General features: G+C 35.8%; 1 protein-coding gene and 1 long non-coding RNA gene across 3 annotated transcripts in view; one reads left to right on the top strand and one right to left on the bottom strand.

Moving 5' to 3' along the window:
- LOC148164704 (uncharacterized) overlaps nucleotides 1-21620 on the top strand; it is a 172069-nt gene that overhangs the window by 120952 nt on the left and 29497 nt on the right. The gene's annotated exons all lie outside the window — the stretch shown is intronic.
- FAP (fibroblast activation protein alpha) overlaps nucleotides 1-21620 on the bottom strand; it is an 86503-nt gene that overhangs the window by 39130 nt on the left and 25753 nt on the right. For both annotated transcript variants that reach the window (XM_088021652.1, XM_028113118.1), the window contains 9 exons: nucleotides 16348-16446; nucleotides 15312-15406; nucleotides 14298-14372; nucleotides 12754-12806; nucleotides 9286-9358; nucleotides 8494-8614; nucleotides 7452-7606; nucleotides 5324-5427; nucleotides 2811-2946 (listed from right to left, as the gene is read on the bottom strand). In XM_088021652.1, the coding sequence (XP_087877778.1) occupies nucleotides 2811-2946; nucleotides 5324-5427; nucleotides 7452-7606; nucleotides 8494-8614; nucleotides 9286-9358; nucleotides 12754-12806; nucleotides 14298-14372; nucleotides 15312-15406; nucleotides 16348-16446 (911 nt within the window). The remainder of the gene's footprint in view (nucleotides 1-2810; nucleotides 2947-5323; nucleotides 5428-7451; nucleotides 7607-8493; nucleotides 8615-9285; nucleotides 9359-12753; nucleotides 12807-14297; nucleotides 14373-15311; nucleotides 15407-16347; nucleotides 16447-21620) is intronic.

The raw sequence follows: 21620 nt of genomic DNA, 5'->3' as shown, positions 1-21620 counted from the left end.
TTTGCATAAGGCAACCAATCACTTATTGAACAAAATTTAGTAAGGCTGAAAGGATGAATAAGCTTTCCTAGACAAACAATTAGAGAAAGAACATTTTAGGTGAAATGAACAGCACAGAGACCAGGCCAGCTTAGTAGACTACAGGTGTGGTTCAATATGGCTGAGGGGAGGGTGACTGACTATTGAAAAGAGTTGAAGATGAGGAAAGATGCAAGGGTATCAGAAAGATCCTGGAGAAACTCGAATGCCACCCTCGGAAGTTTGGACTCCCCCTCTGGGTAAATCCTTTGAAGGATTTCAGAATCACAATTTGGAAAATATAATTGCAAACATGATGCAGAGAATGGATTAGAAGTGAGTAAGATAGAAGGAAGCAGAGAGATCAACTGGAAGGCTATTGTAATGTTTGGGAAAAAAAGTGATAAAAGCCTACATCTAGGTATTGATATTAAGGGCGGACCAGAGAAGATGTAGCCAGAGATAACTTAAAAGTTCAAATCCTCAGAATAAATTTGAGGGGCAAATGGTAACCGAAACCTCTGGTATAGATGAAAATCACCTAAAGAGTAAGTTGAGAGTTGTGGCAAAGACTATAAGATTATCAGCAATCTTTTGCTGATGTCTTTTTGCTTGGACTATAGTCAGGCTCCATTTCCCAAGCTTCCTTCCCGATTAGGATGTGGTCATGTGATAAGTTCTAACCAATGATGTGTGAGCAGAAGTGACTCATTCCACTTCTAGGCCTAACCTATAAAAAAAAAACCTCTTGAGCATGATCCTCCATTCCCTTTTCCATCCCCCAGCTGGATGTTGGTGGTCAGGTTTGAATGACTTTGGACTAGCATTGGAAGTCACTAGATAAGACAGCAGAAATGCCATCAACCTAAGCACCCCATCTCCCACCCCTCACCATTCCCCACTCACCTGGACTCATTAGTAGGTAGTTACATGAATGTGCAAAACATTTCTATTGTCTTAACCCACTGAATTACTGGAAGGGTTTTATTGTTGTTATAGCAGTTAGCCTATCTTGCAAATACATTAATTTGGAGAATGATAAGATTTCTAGAGAACAGAAAAAGAAGAGCTGGAAACAAAAAGAACAGTCAGTGAAGAAGAAAGAGAACCATGAGTGAGGGTACTGTCATAAAAAGCAAGGTAATAATAAATCTTAGGCACAGCTTTGTTACTCAACGCTTTGTTGTTCTTAAATCTGAAAATGTGTTCCATGTACTTATCAAATTATTTTGAAACTGGGGTTGTTTTGAAATCCCAAGTTTAATTAAACCTGGTATTTTAAATTTAATAATGGTTTTGGGCCATTAAACTAAAGCTTATATTCCAATAAATTCCACATCTCCTTGAATAAGCATCTTATATATTCTGTCAGTTTGGATTAAAGTTGTCCCTGATTTTGATAAATTAGAATTTCAGATTCCAAAGCAATTGCTGTTTTTAAATTCCTTTTTTTTGAGAACTAAAAATTGTGTTTAAATGACCGATCTTATAGTTTTAAACTAATAAAATTAAAGCAATAATTCCTCATACCTAGATTCAATAAAAACAGTCAAGATATATTCCTCCAAAGCTGATTTATCACATGAATGGTTTCTAATTAACTGCCACAATCAAGTTTATTCTTTTCTCCCCTCCCATGCTACTGCATTAAAGCCAAAATCTTTCTGTTTTGTATATCAAAATATAAATAAGATAAAAATAAGCTTCTAGCATATTCCATCAAAATTAGTCAAGCTTCTTAGAGAGTAGTGATTTAAGAAATATTTTTAGCCTGAGTAATGTTGACTATTATAGTCCTGATATATTTCCAAATAGATTCATATGACTCTTTTCTTGCAAAACATAGTGTCCTAATTTTGAGATGGAATTTAGTGATTTACTTTGATTGTTCTGTGTTTTTTTTTTTTACTTTATAAAATAGGTTTATTCTATATTTGGTTTAATGAAACATGTCTTCATAATTAGAAGTCTTATGAAATGTATCCATCAAATTTCCTATTTAAAGAAAACATTTTGTATTTCTTAGTCTCTAATATGAGTACTTCTGAACAGGCTCATTTTAAAGCTTTTAGATTGCTAAAGTACTTGTCTAACTCATTAATTAAACAGATTATGTTTGGATTTGAACAATAGAAACAATTAAAACTCAACAATAAATCTGTGCCTAATTTTCAAGTTTTTTTCTCCCTAAAATTAACACAGTATAGGGTACTCTCAAGGTAACAAGAGAGCAGGATAATTTGATCTGATATTTCATGTCATATTCTTGATTATCTACTGTTAATTTTAAAATGGGAATATTTGGCTTTCTTTTGATAATATCCGTTTCCTTTGAAATTTTTATTTTTCAATTTTGACACTGAATAGAATATAGCACCGTTTACATTTTCTCGGTTTTTTTTTAATAAAACACATTTATTTCCATGATAGAACCATCTTATCTTTTCATCCTCCTTATTTTGGTTTTTTTGACTGCCATCCGTAGCATCTCAAAAGGATAGATTTCCATCCTAACTCAAAACCAGATGCCTTATTTTTCCAATGTTACATTGTTTCAGTTAGTCTTTTTCTCTACGCAGTACCGGTGCTGAAGTCATTTAAGAAAACAAGGGTATCTTACTTATTTAATAAAAATAAAGAACTGTGAAGAAAGAGGGTTTTTTTTTGCAAAGCAATCAAGAGTTGAATGTGGTAATTCTGGCCTTATAATACAAAATGTTAGCTACAGGTAAATCTCCCCTCATGTACTTTCATCTTCAGGCATATACCTCTGTGGTTTTAATATAACCTACCTTTGGACAATCCCATGTCTGCCAGCCTTCCCTAAAATCACATATAGACAGAACTGAAACGTTCTGGATTCTTTTTAGCCACTGCAAACATATTCGTTCATCAGTAACCCATGTGAGCCAACTGAAATAATAATCACTGCAAATAAAGCAAAACAGAGTCACAACCATAAACCAGTATCACATCAAATAATTTAAGTTCTGTTTTCTAAAGGATGTATTTTATTATTATGAGATATTTATTCCATAGATAAGGAAGGTAAACTTTCCCTTCCCTACAGAGAAAGAAGGCTTAAATGTACCTGCTGAATTTTATTTTATTATTTATTTATTTATTTATTTATTTATTTATTTTTAAGAGAGAGAGAGTGCAAGTGAGCCCGGGGCAGGGGAAGAGTTAGAGGGAGAAGAAGGGAGAGAATCTTAAGCAGGCTCCACGCCCAGTGCAGAGCTCGATGTGGGGCTCCATATCAAGACCCCGAGATCATGACCTGAGCCAAAATCGAGTCAGATGTATAACTGACTGAACCACCGAGGCACCCCATACTTGCTGACTTTTAACAAATATCTATAAGAGAACTCATTCATCTAATTGGATTATTTTATGCTTGAGTTTTCTCCTCATTTTGGATTTGTACATCTTAAGAAACATTTTAAGACATGAGGCCAAAGCTATTGGTCAATCTAGAGGGAAAAAGCATTAAACTGGTGATTTTTCACAGGTAAACTCAAGTTTTCAATTTTTAACTAGCTGAGAGAGAGCCAAGTGTGCTAAATGCCCATCTTTCTCTCCAGGCAGGTTTGTGTTGGAAGCCGAGTTTTAACGGTGACCATGATTAGGGGTTGAAATTCAGGCTTACTATAATAATCAGAGATGATGTATACTAAGTAACTCAAATGATGCTTGGCACGTAGTTGGTGTCAATGAATGGCAGCAATTATTACTTGGCTCTGAGGATGAAGCTGCAGAGAGAGAACATCGATGTAAATAAACCACAGAATTTTGGACATTGATGTAAAAGCAATCCCAAAACTGGAAGGGTCTCTGGCTCAGATTCTGGTTTTACCTCCTACTAGTTGTCCTATTTAAGGCTACTTACTTAACATATCTGTGCCTCCGTTTCTATATAAAATGGGAATAATAATATTACCAAATTTAAAGCTTGCTACAAAATTTGTTGAGAGTGCTTAAGGTTCTTGAGAATTCTGTCTGCTCCATGGTAAGTGCCGAGAAAAGGTTAGCTCTTACTCTTAAACTGTTAGTATTTTACAGAAGCCCCAACAAGCCTCTTGACTCCTCCTACAGTACCCTTTCTATCATTCCATTTACCTCCTCAGGAGAATGACACTTCAAAAGAAAAAAATAAAAGATGTATTTAGTCAAGTTTTCATCCACTAGATTGGGGTTGGGGGAGTAATGGATCATCCAAAAAAAATAAAGCCATTTTAAATTATCCACGAGTGGATTCACCTTGGCAGGGCCCAGCAGAGGCCTCTGCTGTGGTTCTTTTCCCTGGTAGTGATCAATTGCTTGGCCCTGGCTGACTTCCCTTTATGGGGCAGCAGGAGAGAAGCCAAGCAGTGGCCTGCTGGGTTTGGGAAGTGGTAAGGAGGCCCACCATGCAGGGCGTAGGGGACCTCTTAGCTTTATCTGCTTCAACCAGAATACCACAGAGGGCTGATGGAGGGCTGGAGGCTTGCTATTATCAGGGCTAATCAGCCAGTATCTACATAGGGCACCATGCTGGAGAAGTGAGACTGCTTCATGTCCCTGTTTACCTATAGTTAACCCCAAACAGAAATTGGACAACCAGATAACTGTGGATAGACTTCATCCTAGTAAAAAAAAAAAAAATGCTAATATTTGGAGAGGGTTGGCTTATCTTCTCTTGTTTGTCATACATATGTGATCGAGCATGATGTATAAACCCTGGGTTGGAGAGAAAGTAGACCAGAGTTGAGAGAAACCATGCGGAGAACACATAGGAATTTTATTATTTGCCTACTGACCCCAGGTTTACCTTCACACACCTGAGGGAATTATCACTCAGACTGATCACTATGATCATCTTTATATGTACAAAAGAGGCTACTATTTTAAAAATCGATTTTTTAAGAAATGTATTTGTGATTTTTTAATTTGGTTATGTATTTGGGTTTGCATGTCAATTTTATTTATTTATTTTTGCTTAGAGTATACACATCATAAATTCACTAGAAAGGAAGTGTAAATCCCAATTAAGAAATTTCAGTGTTAGGGGCGCCTGGGTGGCTCAGTCTGTTAAATGTCTGCCTTCGACTCAGGTCATGATCCCAGGGTCTTGGGATTGAGCACCATGTGGGGCCCTCTGCTCAGCAGGGAGCCTGCTTCTCCGTCCTCCTCTGCAGCTCCCCCTGCTTGTGCTCTCTCTCCTCTCTCTCTGTGTCAAATAAATAATTAAAATCTTTGAAAAAAAGGAGAGAAATTTCAGTGTTAAAATTCAGTGGAAGGTAGGAAGCAGCTGAGCTTACTATACCTTGATGCTATCATTGCTGGTACTGGTACTTCTCTGGGACCTACATGCTCAGGAGAAGTGGTATCGATAATAAATAACCGAACAACCGGATTCTTAGCTCCAGCCTGTCAAAAAATTGGAGATATATAAGCTCATAAAATTCTAATGATCATCAACACATTAAAGACACTTTAGGAATTCAGGCATATTTTTATAAGGTAATGATATTAAGTATATTACTATTGAAAACATTCTAATTATAACATGACCAGGAATCTCATTTCAATTTTACTTGCAGAGCAATTACAAGTATTGTGTCAACCAGAGTGAAAAACACATATTTTAAGTGATTAATGAGGGAGCTTTGATTCATAGGGAAAAAAATATTTTGGATATGAAAATGCAGTTCTATAATTGATATTCTCTTTTCTGACTTTCAAAATGGGTATTTCCTATTATTATTATTATGATGATAAGTATAAGAATCATTTCTCCATGTGCTAGAGGGAGTGTAGAGGGGAGGAGAGTGTAAAGAATAAATAATGAAAGAGACTTTTTGCTTTGTACCCTATAATTTGGTCTAGGACAATCATCACTCAATCTCCTAGTTGGTTACATTACTACTGCTATCATCCCCCCCCCAAATTAGGGAAATGTCACCTCCAAATAAAGTGCCCATGGAATTTGCACTTTTCTTGTTTTGTACTTTCTGTGCTATTATACACCCTAAATTTACATGACAGTGTAGTTCACACCCAGACAGCTTCTTAGAGTTCCTGTTATTTTAACACAGAAAAAGAGAGTCTTATAATTGTTAAACAATTTCAGTCCACAAAGTTTAAGTTCACAGCCTTAAATGACTCCATGCTGTTTGGATTTATCTAAAGACCTGTCCAGGCCCTCCTCTGACCTGTTTCCCTATGAGGTTTAGCTGGGACTTTTGGCTTCTTTCTAGTTGTCTCACCTCTCGGTCTGATGTCAGATGTTTCAGCAACTTCGGTCTTCAAGAAAACATGGAAATTTGGGTCCCAACTTCTCAGCCAGTATCAGTTAGTCCTCAGTTATGGGTTCCTCCTCTCTTCTTGCTCCCTTACACCCTCCCAAAGACCCAAGTTCTTTCACATCTTGGGCCCCAAGTACCACACCTCTTGCTTCCAAATATCTCCAGCTTTCAGACTTTATACCCAGCCATTGAAGGGTCTCCTCCCTAAACATGCTTCTCCTATCCACTGCCTTTTCTCATATGACTTCTAACATAAATTTTAGACTCTCTGCTATTTCTATTTCTCTTACCACAACCACTTGGACTTGCATCGAAAGCCACTTGTGTGTATGCACATCTGTCCATCTTTGTCACATATAGGGACCCCCTGGATCTATCCCTAACAGTGCTCTCTTTGGAAAGTAAACAGTGTAGTGAATAAAGAACAAAGAACCATTTTCTAAAATCATTTCCACTCCTTGTGAGAGAGGAGGATTTATGATTTGCTCCATTTTCAGATTTTTATCTAAATCAGATCGGGATCTGGTGCTTCTCCACTGTGATCTTGCTATTCTCCCACTACAGACACGGAAGCCCTCTCTTCAGACATGGGACTGAATGAAAAGTGTGTACACTGAGAATTCTAGAATGGTTATACAAGAAACTTTGGGCTCACTCCATGTCTAATTTCCTCAAGGAAGAAACTAGGCTTACAAACTTAACCTACCTTGTATGTCCGGAAAAGATCATAACTCATGCCTGCTTCTACCTGACGGGAACATCAAGTTCAACATTTGTATTTTCCATTCTAGTTTGCATTTACATGAGAATTCAAGAGGGAATTGCAAAACAGAACTTTACCCTGAATTTGGAGCATGAAATATGAAAAATTAAAATTAAGTTAAGCTTGTTTTTCCTCCATAATCTAGACCATATGTTTTTCAAAGATTCTGCGATGGATTTTGCAAAGACTACTTCATCCAGCACAACCAGATGTCCAAAGCAACAGATGTCCACATAAATAATAGAGCACAGTACAATGTTTGCCTTACAATGCACAAGGATAAGAAGCTCTCCAAACTTGTTGATCCCACCTCTATTCATGGTATTGGTTGCTCATTTTGACACAGGAGAAACGGAAGCATCTGCTAAAAGTACTCAACATACCTTTGGGTATGGAATATTTATTGTTCTAGGATATTGTTCATCACCATAATAGGAATATGCAATAACTGGTATCTCTGTATCATTAAATTCTGCATATGCCAAAAATTTTCCATTAGGAGACCACCAGAGAGCATATTTTGTAGCAAGCATTTCCTCTGAAAGATAAATACAAGCATATTAATTACAATTATACTTACTTTTAAGATCATTGTAAATGCTTCAAAATACGTTGTATGGCCATTTATTGACTGAAATAATTTATTTAATGTGGATGTGACATGCCAAAATTTGGTTGTTCAAAAAGACAATCTGAGTTTAAAGAAATAGTTTAACCTTATACCTCATATCAAACATCAACCAGTCTTCTTAGGAATTGATATTAAATCAGAAATGTAATTATTTAAGTAAATTAATTAAACATTTCAACAATAAATAATTTTTCCCTTTGGGGCAGCTTCTGGTTTTTATAGTCATCTAAAGTAGCCCAAACAAGGGGAACTGTAATTATACTATAGAGTGAAATGTTGGAAGTTGATTTTTTCTTAGGAATATTAAAAAAAAAAACAGTTCAGTTATATTATTTTTTAATAAAGGCAAAGACTACAAGACCTTTTAACGTCCAGGTGAGTCCTGGATCCTACATGACCTAGAAAGAGGACGCAATTCACGAAAGCATCAAAAACTAGGAGTATTTCCCTGCAAAATTATGTAGACTGCTGTTTCGTTTTGGAAGAAGGCTTATTTCTCAAGAAAAAAGAAACCTGAGGAAATGTACTAACATAGCATCTAAGGACCATATACTACTTGAAATATAAATTATTACTACCACTTTATAATGCTTGTGAAAATAAACTCTCCCAGGCCGATTACTAGATTTTGCTCTTTCAGAACAGGCACACCCTGTTCCTAATCTGATAACAGCTTTCAGAAATGCCACCATTCATCTCAGTAACATACCACTCATCTCCATTTTACTAAATATATGCAATTATTTTCAATTAAAAGCCTAAAACAGCAACAGTAGAAAAAGAATACAGCTTACCTTCATACACCCAGTCTGGGATTCCATTGAATATTTTATTTTCTTTTCCATTATATGTTATTTGAAAAGGTGGGTCTTCTGGTCTTTGTTTCAAATAGACATTGTTTTGATAGACATATGCCTAGACGTGGTGGTAAGTTAATGAGGAGAATTCCATAAGGAATACAATGAAGTCTGTAAATTTGTATTAACTATTTACCTAATACCTGCAAAATGAGTGGTAATCCAGATGCAAAAAAGACTCACAACTAAAGTATCGTTTTAATAGGTCAAAAAACCAACCAACTCACATTAACATCAATTAGGATTTTTAAAGTCTGTATCAAATAAAGCATAAAGTCTACTATTGTATTTGTTGTTTTATTACCCAAATAAATAATTGTGTATATTAACAGAAAGTCAAATAAATCTTTGAATATTAATAGCTAGCCAGATCTAATCTTTATTTAGAGTCCTTAAATAAGAGCTTGGACAAAATTTCATGTTGTCTGAAGCTAGTCTGGGAAACTTGTGAAAACCATATTTTTCCTCAGCTTTCTGGCACAAAGCATTCTGGCTGAGTATGAGGATAAAGTTTTTGACTGCGATATTTAAAGAAGTCTATCCATGAGCTTGAGATTTTGCGGAATTCTCAGATGAGTTTCAATTTATCAAAACTCTTCCCGTTTTTAACCACTAAAATAGTCATGAATTTTTTTTTTCCTTTCAGGCAGGGAAATTTAACAAAGGCCAAAATCAAATGGCTCCTCTTTTATTTAAATGATTAAACACTTCTATAATTTAAACACTTACTAATTTACTCCCAACAGGCGACCAGCATAAATACTGAATTGGACGAGGAAGCTCATTTCTTCTTATAAACTCTCTAGAAGGAAAAAAAAGAAAGAAAAAATAATAATAAACCTTGCTGTTCAATGAAAAAAAATCTTTGTAAACAGAAAAAAGTAAACAACAACAATGAAGAATCATCCTCTGCTTCTTCAAACCTAACAGAAAGAATGCGGTAACAATGGCACTAGACACATTGAGTAGTAGTTAGGGTTCTTTACTAGTTACTTAAGTCACTTAACTTCTCTGCGTCTCAGTTTTCTGACCTTTATAGTGAGGTGAATTAAAGATTTATTAAAGATTTTCAGGCTGTGAAAGTGGGACCATCTCTAAAAATTATCTAATGGAATCCCCTCGTTTTGTAAAAAAGAAACGTGAGGTTAAAGAGATACGACTTTTTAAAATCACATTGCTGGTTCTTGGCAGACCCCTAACCAAACCCAAGTCTCTTAGCCCTCAGGACTGTAAGATTTATACACATCAGGCTGAGATGGTCGATGAAGTGCCTTCCAGCTCTCAAATGCTATAATTGTGCTGAAGTTTAATATGTACTCTTCCACATTCTCATTTACAACCCCCATCTCTGTGAATGCATATGCATTTCAAATTTTTGAAAATAAGATGCCATTTGACAATCTCCCCAGGGATCTGACTTGAAATCAGAAAAGGAAAGGAACATCTGATCTCAAGCTAAACTGAAAAACAGATCATACACTGGGCAGTATGCCTTAAGCTTGCAAAGTTCTCCACCCATGGGGAAATTTCAAATATCTTATTGGGCCAAAATCTCACTTTGATGCCTAGAGTCACCCCGCAAATACTCAATTGACTAACTTGCACTGTGGAGCCTTTGTGGTTCTACAGCAAGAATGTGTTCAGATTTTTATAAGTGCTAAAGAGTCATAGGATGCCATGCTTAAGTTTTGACTATGATCTTCTTAAAGATTGCATCAGTGGTTTTTGTTAAGAATGCTTTTGTAGAGACACAAAACCAGAACTGCCTCCAGTGTATAAATTGGTGAGCCTGAAGAAAGACCCTTTGGCCTTCCCCTTCCGAAAACTAACTTCAGCCTGGATCTAACATATGCCTGACATTTCTACTTTTCTCATTCTTTTAAAGTTTGGACATCTGTGAAGTCTTGTAACCCACATTACTTTGATGTGACTTCTTTGGTCATGCAGCCTGAGGCCCAGCAAACCATGAGGGAACATGGGCAGGTCTGTTTTGACTGGGGAAAGAGTAATGCCCCTGGAAAAGAGAGACTATTGGAGCTGCAATGAGAATCTCGCCTGCCAGAGGGCAGTTTATGAGCAGCAGGCTCCGGGAAGGGCCAGAATATATTAAAAGACAAGAGGGCACAGGCAAAGGAATGATCCAGAAACAAACACATTCTTCACCTGGTTACAGTTCTCTGTCAAGCCAGCGTTCATGCTACCTTTGACATTGTAACACTGTCTTAGGTTTCGATATGCTGTGGAATCGTCTATGCAAGCATGCAGACAGCGCCAAGCTGAAAATCTCAGCACACAGTCTCTTCATGACTGGCAAGTCACTGCAGCTGCCATTTTCTGTTTTCTAAATAACTAACACTATGAGAGAAAGTGGAGGAGGCTGCTTACAAAGGCTGTCATCTCCTCAGTACTCTTTCCCATGCTTGAAACCAGAAGCCTCTTTACTTGCTCTGTGGTAGATTTTTATAGACTCTTCAGAGGCACATAGAAAACTTGGAATTAGTGGTATGTGGTCTTGCCTTGAATCTCAACATATTTGTCATCACTCACTTCCTAAATTATGCTATATTTACCTGACCAACAAAAAAAAAATCTGGAAAATTAGATAGTTGTGCAGAAAAGAAAGAAAGAAGGGAAAGAAAGAAAGGAAGGAAGAAAGAAAGAAAGAAAGTAAGCAGTGGTATGACTAAATTCACTGCACAAAAGCTAGATATTTAAAATGATTCTGGTACATAAACTTATATAAGTCATAATTAAAATATTAGTATTGTCAACTTCTTTTGGAATGCTGTTTAATTTGTTGAACCTCAACATAGATAGAACGCGGAGAATTTCAAAATGACTAAGAAAAATAAGGAAATGTTTAAAGCCTAAGAAATTGCGCTGAAAGAGTAAGGTTTTTATTTCACTAGTTTCAAGTTTTCTTGAGAGTAGGGTTAGTGCCTTGAGTTCATGTGTACCTCTCCCATATATGCTTTTCACATAGTAGGTGTTCAATAAATACTTTTTGAATTTGGTGATGATATGGATATAGACAAGAGAAAAACTCAGAGTACATTAGATGAGTTCAGATTCTACTTTATGTAGCAGTTCCTATTTTTTAATTTGACAGTTTAAGATCAGAGTTATTCTTTTCTGAACATTTAAAATAAGTAGATTTTTTTTTGAATTTTTGTGCTCTTGCTGGACAAAAGAGGAAATAGACCATAAAATTTTTCAATACCTCTTCAAGCCATATAATTATTTTTCCCTTTTACATAACAGCAATAGGATATGACATTAAGATGAGTAACTAAACCAATTCATTGTCCATACTTAGAGAGATTTTTCTAAAGTGTAAATCTGATCATGTCATTTCCAATTTAAAACCTTTCGGTGACTCCCTATTGTCATCAGAATGACATTTAAACTCTTCTTAATGGCTTCCTCATTATTATTTGGCCCCTGCTTCCTGGCCCTAGCTCCTTCCCAACCTTACACCACCTCTCACTAGTCAGCATGCCCTTCTCCAATTTTAACTCAACTGACCTACTTTGAGTTTCTGGAACACTCCATGTTCTCCCTTCCCGTTGGGCCTTTACATGTTATTCCTTCTGCCAGGAATTCTTTCACTAGGTCATTTGCCTACCTACTCACTCTTTTTTTTTTTAATTGCAAATATTTTGAACAGTTAAACATTACAAATAAATAAAGAAAATAATATAACAGATGACAATTTATCTATAACCTAAATTTAAGAAATATTTACATTTTGCAATTTTAAAAACAATTAATTTTAAAATAATTAATGGAGTGTGTGTTCAGGTACAACTAATATTGCATCTCCTTCCCTTCTGCTTCCTTCCAATGAGGTAGCTACTCTCCTGAAAGTAGCATTCCCATGTCTGTGTTTGTACTTTTAGTGCATATGTTTACTTTCACAAATGGTATGTTTATAATTTGGTGTTCTAAAGTAGGGAAAATAAAACTGCATTGTGTGTAAAAACACAAAATATTAGTCAAATAAAAAGAGGTAAATATTCCATAACAGGATTTCCTTAAATTTCTTAAGTTTATGGGTACACATACACTGTAAAGAAGTAAGAAACTAGGATCAGTAACGAGATAATGTAGTCTTAACTTCAAATCAGAATTTGGATTGAGAAACTATAATAGACGTAAGTAGTATGAATAAATAGACATGAAATCATGACATCTTACCCATTATTGAGGTTGTAGATGTGATATGTTGCCGTGTAGGAGTATCTCCAAAGCTGTCAGAAAGAAGGGAGACGGAAACAAATTACAATTCTTAAAAAGCTTATGCTAATAATGTATAATCACAAATCATTCAACTCAAGATTCGGAATTATAAAGGGACAATTTTCACAAGGCACTAGGAAGGATATGTTTCAATTCCAAAAGAGTCTTCATTTAAAGAGTTTTACTGTGGACTTTTGTGCTGTTTGTCTAAGTTCCAGAACTAATCTCAGCAGTGATTCAACCCTCACTCCATAAAAAGCATATCCGAAGACATTTCTTAATATAAAAAGCTTTTCTTTGACACACTCTCTCCTAAGAATTTTCCCTTTATGCTTTACCTTGATTGAAGTGAAACCACTATGATCTCTGTGGCTGTAAGGATTACCCTACACCTGTGTTCATTACAATGATACCCTCTAAAATTAGGTAAAGAATTTCATTCAACACAGAGTTTTGTTACAAAATGTTTGCCTTGCTCAAATATGATACTTTTTGAAAATAATAGAAATTGAAAAATAAATAGAAACTATGTAGTTTATAATTCCTCCTGAAAAAAAAAACACAACTGCTCTTTTTCTCATTAAGTATATTTGTTCGGTGGTTAGTGAATTATACAAGTATTATTTTGGATTTTGTTTCTTAAAAGAGTTTTCAAACTCTTGGCAAAGAAACTCCAACTGGCTGAAACATGTCTTCCTAAAGATTGCTAGTGACCAGGACCTGGTCCATTGGAAAATAATCAGCAGACAGAACAGCTGGGGAGAGGAAAGATTAACTATTCATTCTGTATATTAAGAGAGTTTTACATGTCACATAGCATATGAAAAATGACAGTTAAAACGTTGTCTATCTAAAAGTAATTACTAGAAGTTTAATTTGATAATAAATTCTTTTGCCTTCTTGCAAAAAAATAATTATCTTCAAGTTGTATAAGTAGAAAAAATAAGATAATTAACTTCCCTCTACAACTTCAATCAGGAACGGGAAATTAAGTAAGGGTAAATGGTTACGGTTTGGTGGGATATTCCCACTCCAGGCTTCTGAACACATAGATTTAAACCCTGGTCTACCACTGCCTGTATATTATCTTACTTGAACAAGTAAGTAAAATAAGCTACACCTTGATTTTCCCATTTTCAATAATAATAAACTTTCACAAGGTTAAAATGTGTGAGAATTAACTAATGGCTTATGAAGTCAAATAGCTTTAGAAATACAAGTATAGTTCTCCCATTTCCGATAAATATCAGTGTCTCAAAATGCAGCCCCCCCCCCCCAAAGGAAAGTAGTCTCTACTACTGGGTGATAACCAGCCAAGTACACCAAATTCTGAATTATTTGTGTATGTTTCAGTTATGTTTTGGGGGGCTCATCGAGAACCCACATTAACTTCTTGAATATTTAGATATAAAGATGTACTCTTGCTTCCTCTTACTTTTATAAGCCAAACTGTGGATTAGTAAGAGATATAGACAGATATACCCAGATTAAATAGTCTATACCTTTGAATAATCACTTTCTAGATATGCAAATTGCCGATCAGGTGATAAGCCATAATTTGAAGCATTCACACTTTTCTGAAATTACAAAGAAGTTGATTAGAATACAGAAAAAAAATACCCAGAGCCATGTAAATGTGCAGTTCTAAAAGGGTATCATATAACTGATATACTCCTACATACATATGCTTTCGATGCAATTTTTAAAAATGTTTACATGGTACTTACTGTATACAAAGAAATTTATTAAACACTATGGGAGGAAGATGTGAGAAATAGGACATACTCTGTGATTTCTAGAAGCGTAACATGTTAAACTTGAAAATAAGTAATGTATTGCAAGTTAGAAAGTTCTATTAAAGAGATATAAATACAGCATTGCAAAAGCATTAAGAAAAGAAGTGTTTAAATCCAAATGAGAGGATCATTGATTGCACAGAGGAGGAGAGTATCATCTGAGCTTGATTTAAAACATTAGCCGGCTTTTGAGAGTGGAGAAAGCAGGAGGATTGAGAGCCTGGGAGATAGAACAGCATGCACCTGCATTTCATAGCTCTTGTTTATTGAGCGTGTATTCTGTGTTAGGCGCCGTCCTACCACATTCAAATGTTACATCACTTACCTCTTACGGTAACTCAGAGAGGGATTATTCTTCCTACTCTTTAGAGAGAGAAAATGAGGCACGCTATGGCTGGCGTAGTGAGGAAACTTATGTAACTTTCCATAACTAGGGAGTTGACAGAACCCGGAGCCTCAGTTTGCCTCTTGTAAGGACTGAGTTCTTGACTCTTGTTTCTTGCTACACTTTTTCCACAGAGAAAGAAAGATGCTAGGCGATTGAGAGGAGGCAAGGGCAGTTGTCTAATGTGACTAGAAGAGAGAATTTGAGAATTTAGTGGGAGATGGAGCCAAGAAGGCAGATCAGGTCCAGATCAAGTGCTGAGTGTTTGGACTCTGGTCCTTGATCAGTGAAGAGATGGCAAAGTTTTGAGGAAGAAGATGTTGCTGGATACGTACCATGGTGGCATTACTCAAAATGGTATATGATTCTCCTGTTTCAATATTGTAATATACTATATCATTATCTGTAGACTGATGAAGATATTCTTGTCCTTTAAACAAGAAGGAAAACAAACTTGAAATGATCTCCCTTAATACAAAATACATTTATAAGAAAGAGAAACCTCTCTTATTTCACAGAATTACTTTGTTTTTCTTCCTTGTCCAGGACATTGCTTTGACAGATTTAAAATAATAAGTTTGACAATGGAAGGGAGGAAAGGATGCCCTTTTCCACTCTCCACAAAAATGCCAAATTTACTAGTAGCTGCCCTATTATGACCAGTTCAGGGTGCTTGGGAATAAAATTTTCTCTGTATTACAAAGAAGATAAACTAGTTTAAAATGGTATGTTTGATTTGCAATTAAAAAAAATACATTACCTTTAGGCTGTGTTTGATTTAGTTTAAAACCCATTTGATGTGCATTTTATTTTTTAAAGAGAAAAATTAAAATATTCAGATTTGTTTAGTTGTACTCAGATATAAACTATAATGTCATAAACAACTTAGTTGACCTTACTATTTGTTTGATTAGACTTATTTGACAGCATTCTATTTTGGAAACTTATATGAAAATATCAATTTTGTGGCCTAGGAAAGACATTTTATCAGGGTGGGATTTGTCCATTTCTCAGATTATCCAGATTGACAATGGAATTTCTCTTTTGGTAAAATTCTTATGACCTCTCTTAAATAGGTGCATATCTCCCATTCTGAAGAACCATACAACGCGCTCAGATTATTCTAGCAATGTACTCTCAACTTTTACTTTCTTGCTGAAACTCCAACGGGCATCATGACTATTGGGTAAATGCAGTCCAAATGGTTCTGTCAAAGGTGATTTGGTGGCCATTTGACTTGTCTAAATAATTCTCTTTCTTTCCATTTCAATGGATATGGCTTCGGTTACCATAGAGATGTGTTGGCACTAAAAATAAAAACACATATTTTTTTTTTTAAAACCCTAAAAGGTAAAGAAATAGTTCACTTACCTGAAATCCAGTTCGGGAAAAATGTTTTATAGGTAAACGTCCCATTTAAAATATCCTTCAGTGTGAGTGTTTTTGTTGTACTTCCTTCAGAGTCATGAACTTTGGGAGAAATGGAAACATTATTACAAAAAGGATGATTAATAACTTAAATAAATTCTGAGCCTGTCTCTCATCTGTTCTGTCTCATGTCATGAAAAAGACCTGTCCAGGCACCTGGGTGGCTCAGTGGGTTGAGCTACCGACCCTTGGTTTCAGCTCAGGTCATGTTCTCAGGGTTGTGAGATTGAGCTCCAGGTGGGACTCTACGCTGAGTGTGAAGCCTGAGTAAGATTCTGTCTGTCCCTCTCTCTCTGCCCCTCCCCCTTGCATGTGCGTGCTCTTTCTCTCTCTTTCTCAAAACAACAAAGAAAAGAAAAGACTTGCCATTGCTAAACACTTGTTTAATGTCTGTCTTAAGATCTGTGTTATCTCCTTAATAGACAGGCTAATGAAGGCCTAGAGAGGCAGTTTGCTTGCCTGGAAGAACTATGATGGTGTCCAAGGAGCAGCCAGGATGCTATTCAGGCAATGCAGAGTTGTCAGAGAGATGAGATGATGAGCCAACAACTCTAGACCTTGCAAAGCTGGCATTGCAGACTAGCCTAAAAACCTAGTCTTTTAAGCAGTTCATTGCATTTTGTCATAGATGCTTGGCTTGGATTACTACTGGTTTATCAATGACATATTTTAGCATCCCCTTTGGTCAGAAGCGATCAGCCCAAATCTTTACCTTCAGACATCTCAAGAGAGGAGACATTAATGAACCTAGATAATTTCCTATCCTGACTGGGATTTTTATAAAGAGAAAGTGGGCCAGAGAAACCCCCCACAAAAGCTCTATCATCTATGCAGATGATCTTAAAAATTCCAGAAGTAGAGGTTTGCCATATAAAGCCTCACCTAAGGTAGCTCACAAACCACAAGCAAATTTCACCTATATTTGAATCTTCCAAAACAATTGTGTTTTTCAAACATGACTCTATTCTCAGAACACATTCATTATAGAGCTCCTAAACAGTCAGATACGCCAGATGGATAGTATGGCAACCAACTTCCAATCCTCCTTCACATCCATATTGCCATTCTCCATCCCTCCCACCCTACCCCTTCTCCAGGCCATCACTTACAGAACCAAAACTTAAAAAAATGTCCTATACCTTGAATAGCATTTGTGAATCTGGTATTTGCCCATGCAAAAATAAAACTGTTGAAGATGAGAGCTATAACTTTATCCTCCTGCTAAACTCTCTCATAGCTTTCCATAACTCTTGGGACAAAGACCAAAAATGTTCGTCCGACCTGTAGGCCCTTAGCTGGTCTGGAATGGCCCTCCTGGCTCTTCTTGCCTCTCTCTCATTACTTTTTAGATTCCAAACATACAGGGTTTTCTGTTATTCAGATGCTCATTTCTTTCTCCAGGGCCTCTCCTCCTTTCTCCATCTTCTCCCCTCTCATTCCTTCTATTCACGCTCTAATGCTTAATATAAAAGACACTCCTCTGGGAAACCCCTTCTGGCCCCCTGGTTTAGATCTGGTTCCTTTATTATACATTACCACAGACCATATTCTTTTTTTAAAAAGAATTTGTCTTGATTTGTAATCTTGTATGTATTTGAGTGATTATTTTATTAATATTTCTCCATCTTCCACTGTATTCTCAAAATAGTCACCGTAAGGCCAGGGACCGTGTCTAGTTTTGCTCACCATCACATCCCTAGTATCTAGAACATAGTAGGCATTTAATTACTGCTTGTTGAATGAATGAATACATGAAATGAAGAATGGAGGATGGATGAATGGAGGGTGGTTGGGTGAGATCTATGCCCTCTTTTTTACAGGATCATTCTGCTGCTAATATCCTGCAGGGCTTTAGTAAGTCAATCCTGTCATCACAGCTTGTTCACCTGTGCTATTATAAAGGACTGGACTAGAAAATGGTGATAATACTTCCAGTCCTACCACACTGGCTTTTGAAATTTGAGACTCAACATGCTCTATAAGCTTGTAATTGCATAAATGTACAGCCGTGTGATAAGAGTTAATTGACCAACTGGATAATAGCATCTTCAGCTATTTTAACTGATTCATACTGAAGTAATATATGCTCCAGATGCTTGATTAAGACCCTGAATTATTTTCTTCATTTACTAAAAATTATTCTGGTGGCTATAAGAATGCAGTTGGCTGGTGAACCCTTTTGCAACTATAGACTAAATAATAACACTAAGTTATTCTGTTTTTTAAGATATTCATCTTCTCACATTTTCTTTGAATTCTAAGTAAGGTTGTACATGCCATACAGTTATTCATAATAAAAGTTCTTCTATTTAATTAAATGGTCTTTTGTAAAATATTTACCACTGATTTTATAATTGCTATTCAATGAATAAAAGACCATTTTACTACAATAACATTAGAATACTTGTGAAATATTTTAATTAAATTTTACTTAACTCTTCTAAAAGTAAATTGCAATCTGTTTCTAATATAGTTAAGGGGAAATTCTAACACTATTTGCAGTGGAAATTACTTTCCTTTGAGACACATTTATGTCTACACAATCTTGAACATACAGATGAAAAAAATTTTCGATTTAGTGAATACCAAAAAATACCTTCTTAGATAATTTCTTTTTAGAAAACTTTTTTTTATATTAATTCAATAAATAAATATAACCTTGGTGGTTTATTTATTTGCTTTTATTTATTTACTTTTTTGTCTAGCATAAGTTATGCTTTGATTATGGCTAATGAGTTACATAATAGATTTTCCTCTTTAAATATCCTTGCATATAATTTTCCTTACTTGCAATTATGCTTAATTGAGAAATTCATAGTAGTTAATCTTCATTTCTATAGAAGGTTAAATTAAGTGAGCTAATTGAAATGAAACATCAAGCTCTATGCTTGGCACATGGTAATCAGTGAATAAATGTTAGCTTTTGTTATTTTCATAACTTATCAGTATTCTTTCCATATTTTTTCCTTTTTAAAAAATCTGAATATAGTTGACATACAATGTTATATTAGTTTCAGGTGTACAGCATAGTGATTCAACAAGTGTATACATTCATTATGCTATGTTCACCGTGAGCATAGTTACCATCTGTCCCCATACATCGCTATTACAATATCACTACGTTCCTTATGCTGTGCCTTTTATTCCTGTGACTTATTCATTCTATAACTGGAAGCTTGTATCTCATACTCTCTTTCAGCCATTTTGCCCAACCTCCTACCAAATAAATATTCTTGATCAATGTTTCCCAAACTAATTTGACCACTGGAACTGTTTTTGTTTTTAAATATCTACTCAAATCACAGCAAGGGGGGGCGCCTGGGTGGCTCAGTCGGTTAAGCGCCTGCCTTCGGCTCAGGTCATAGTCCTAGGGCACTGGGATCGAGGCCCGCATCAGTCTCCCTGCTCGGTGGGGAGCCTGCTTCTCCCTCTCCCTCTGCCTGCTGCCCCCTGTGTGTGGGTGCTCTCTCTGTCAAATAAATAAATAAAATCTTTTTAAAAAACAATAAAATAAAATCACAGTAAGGGAAATGCTGTTTCAGATTAGACTATTAGTATATATAATTAATGTTCACTTTCATTTTACTATCATGAAATTCATCAGTTGTGTTTGAACATTTTGGTCATCTTAGAGCTCCATAACTGATCATAAATAGACTTAGTACTAATATCACATATATGGATAAATGAAATTTATAAAAAACAAGAGTTTCAAATTATTTTTAGAATACCTACTCATTTTCTTTTTCATATCATTAAAAATCATGCTAATTCTTGTCAGATTTCTCAAAAAGATTTTAGCGATTTGTTATTTACTCTGTTAGAACTTCTAATTCAGATTATCCAGGAAAGTTACATTAAAGTGTATTTACTATTACTTCCTAGTTAGTCATTTATTTTAAATGGGTGCATAGTAGCTATAAATGCCAATAATCTATGTATAGAACTTAGCATATGTCCTATTATGACTCAAAATATCTGAAAAGCAATTTTAAACATGTATTTATTATACTACTAATTACTATAATGGTAATAAGCCCCACCAGCACCCAAGAAGAGATGAGTGGATGTACAGAAAACATATCCAGAGGAGCCAGCTATATTAATGTGGAAATAAGTAAGGTTCATGGCATAGATTTAGGGTAGGCAATTGCTCTTAACCTCACATGTGGTATAGCCAAGGCTCGGAGGGTGTGATTATACCAGAGCCAGGCTGGGATCAGAGTAATACCAAATCAAATTGGACGAATTTAAATTAGGCATTCTTTTCTTTCTCCTGAAAATGACCAAATGTTCATCAATGCAATGGAGTAATGCATCTGTTCTGAGAAGCTACATTAGGTCACATATTATGAGTTATGAAACATGAAGTTTACTCAGAAATTCCAATCCAAGCTTTGGTTCTTTGACATCTAGAAAGACCATAAACATAATTATGTTTCACTACACTATCACTGTTAACCCCTATATCAGCTACCAGCAGAAATGACCTTGCACTGGACTCTATGAAAATGCCATTGGCTTATTACTATCTCAATACTTACCTGAAGTTATTTCTTTTAAAGATTTTATTTATTTATTTGAGAGAGAGAGAGCATGAGGGGGGGAGGGTCAGAGGGAGAAGCAGACTCCCTGCCAAACAGGGAGCCCGATGCGGGACTCGATCCCAGGACTCCAGGATCATGACCTGAGCCTAAGGCAGTAAATTAACCAACTGAGCCACCCAGGCGCCCACCTGAAATTGTTGTACATGAACCGTTTTCATCTCTATATTTATGCAAGTTGTATAAGGCATAGGTCTTTACCAATGACAGTAGTCTGTATTTGGTTTTTCTCACTCTTGTATGCCCAGTAGACAGGATAGTACTTGGCATAGAGTGGGAGCATGATAAATATTTGTTGAATGAAGAAATAAATCAACTGAACAGATTTTATGTTAACTTACTTTCATTAATTCTCCCACAAAAATGTGCCTGCCCTTACTCTTTACCTTCTTGTCCATGTTGTGAATTTCATATATACACTCTTCTACCTAGACAAGTCTTCATTTACAGAATGTATAAAAAATTTAGTCCTTGGAGTCACTTGGAGTGTTTTTTGAAAAACAGATTCCAAGTCTTTATCCCAAACCTATTGGTTTGGAATCTCTAGGCCTTGAGGCCCTGGTAGCTTTTATTTTTACCAAGCCCTCCAGTAGATGATTCTGCAATTTAGTG

Source organism: Eumetopias jubatus, unplaced genomic scaffold (assembly GCF_037043125.1).
Source record: "Eumetopias jubatus isolate StellerSeaLion01/CBP00866 unplaced genomic scaffold, mEumJub1_p1.0 scaffold_3, whole genome shotgun sequence".
Classification (NCBI taxonomy): Eukaryota; Metazoa; Chordata; class Mammalia; order Carnivora; family Otariidae; genus Eumetopias; species Eumetopias jubatus.
The sequence above is the reverse complement of the archived record's forward strand: the minus strand, read 5'-3'. Positions and strand labels throughout refer to the sequence as shown.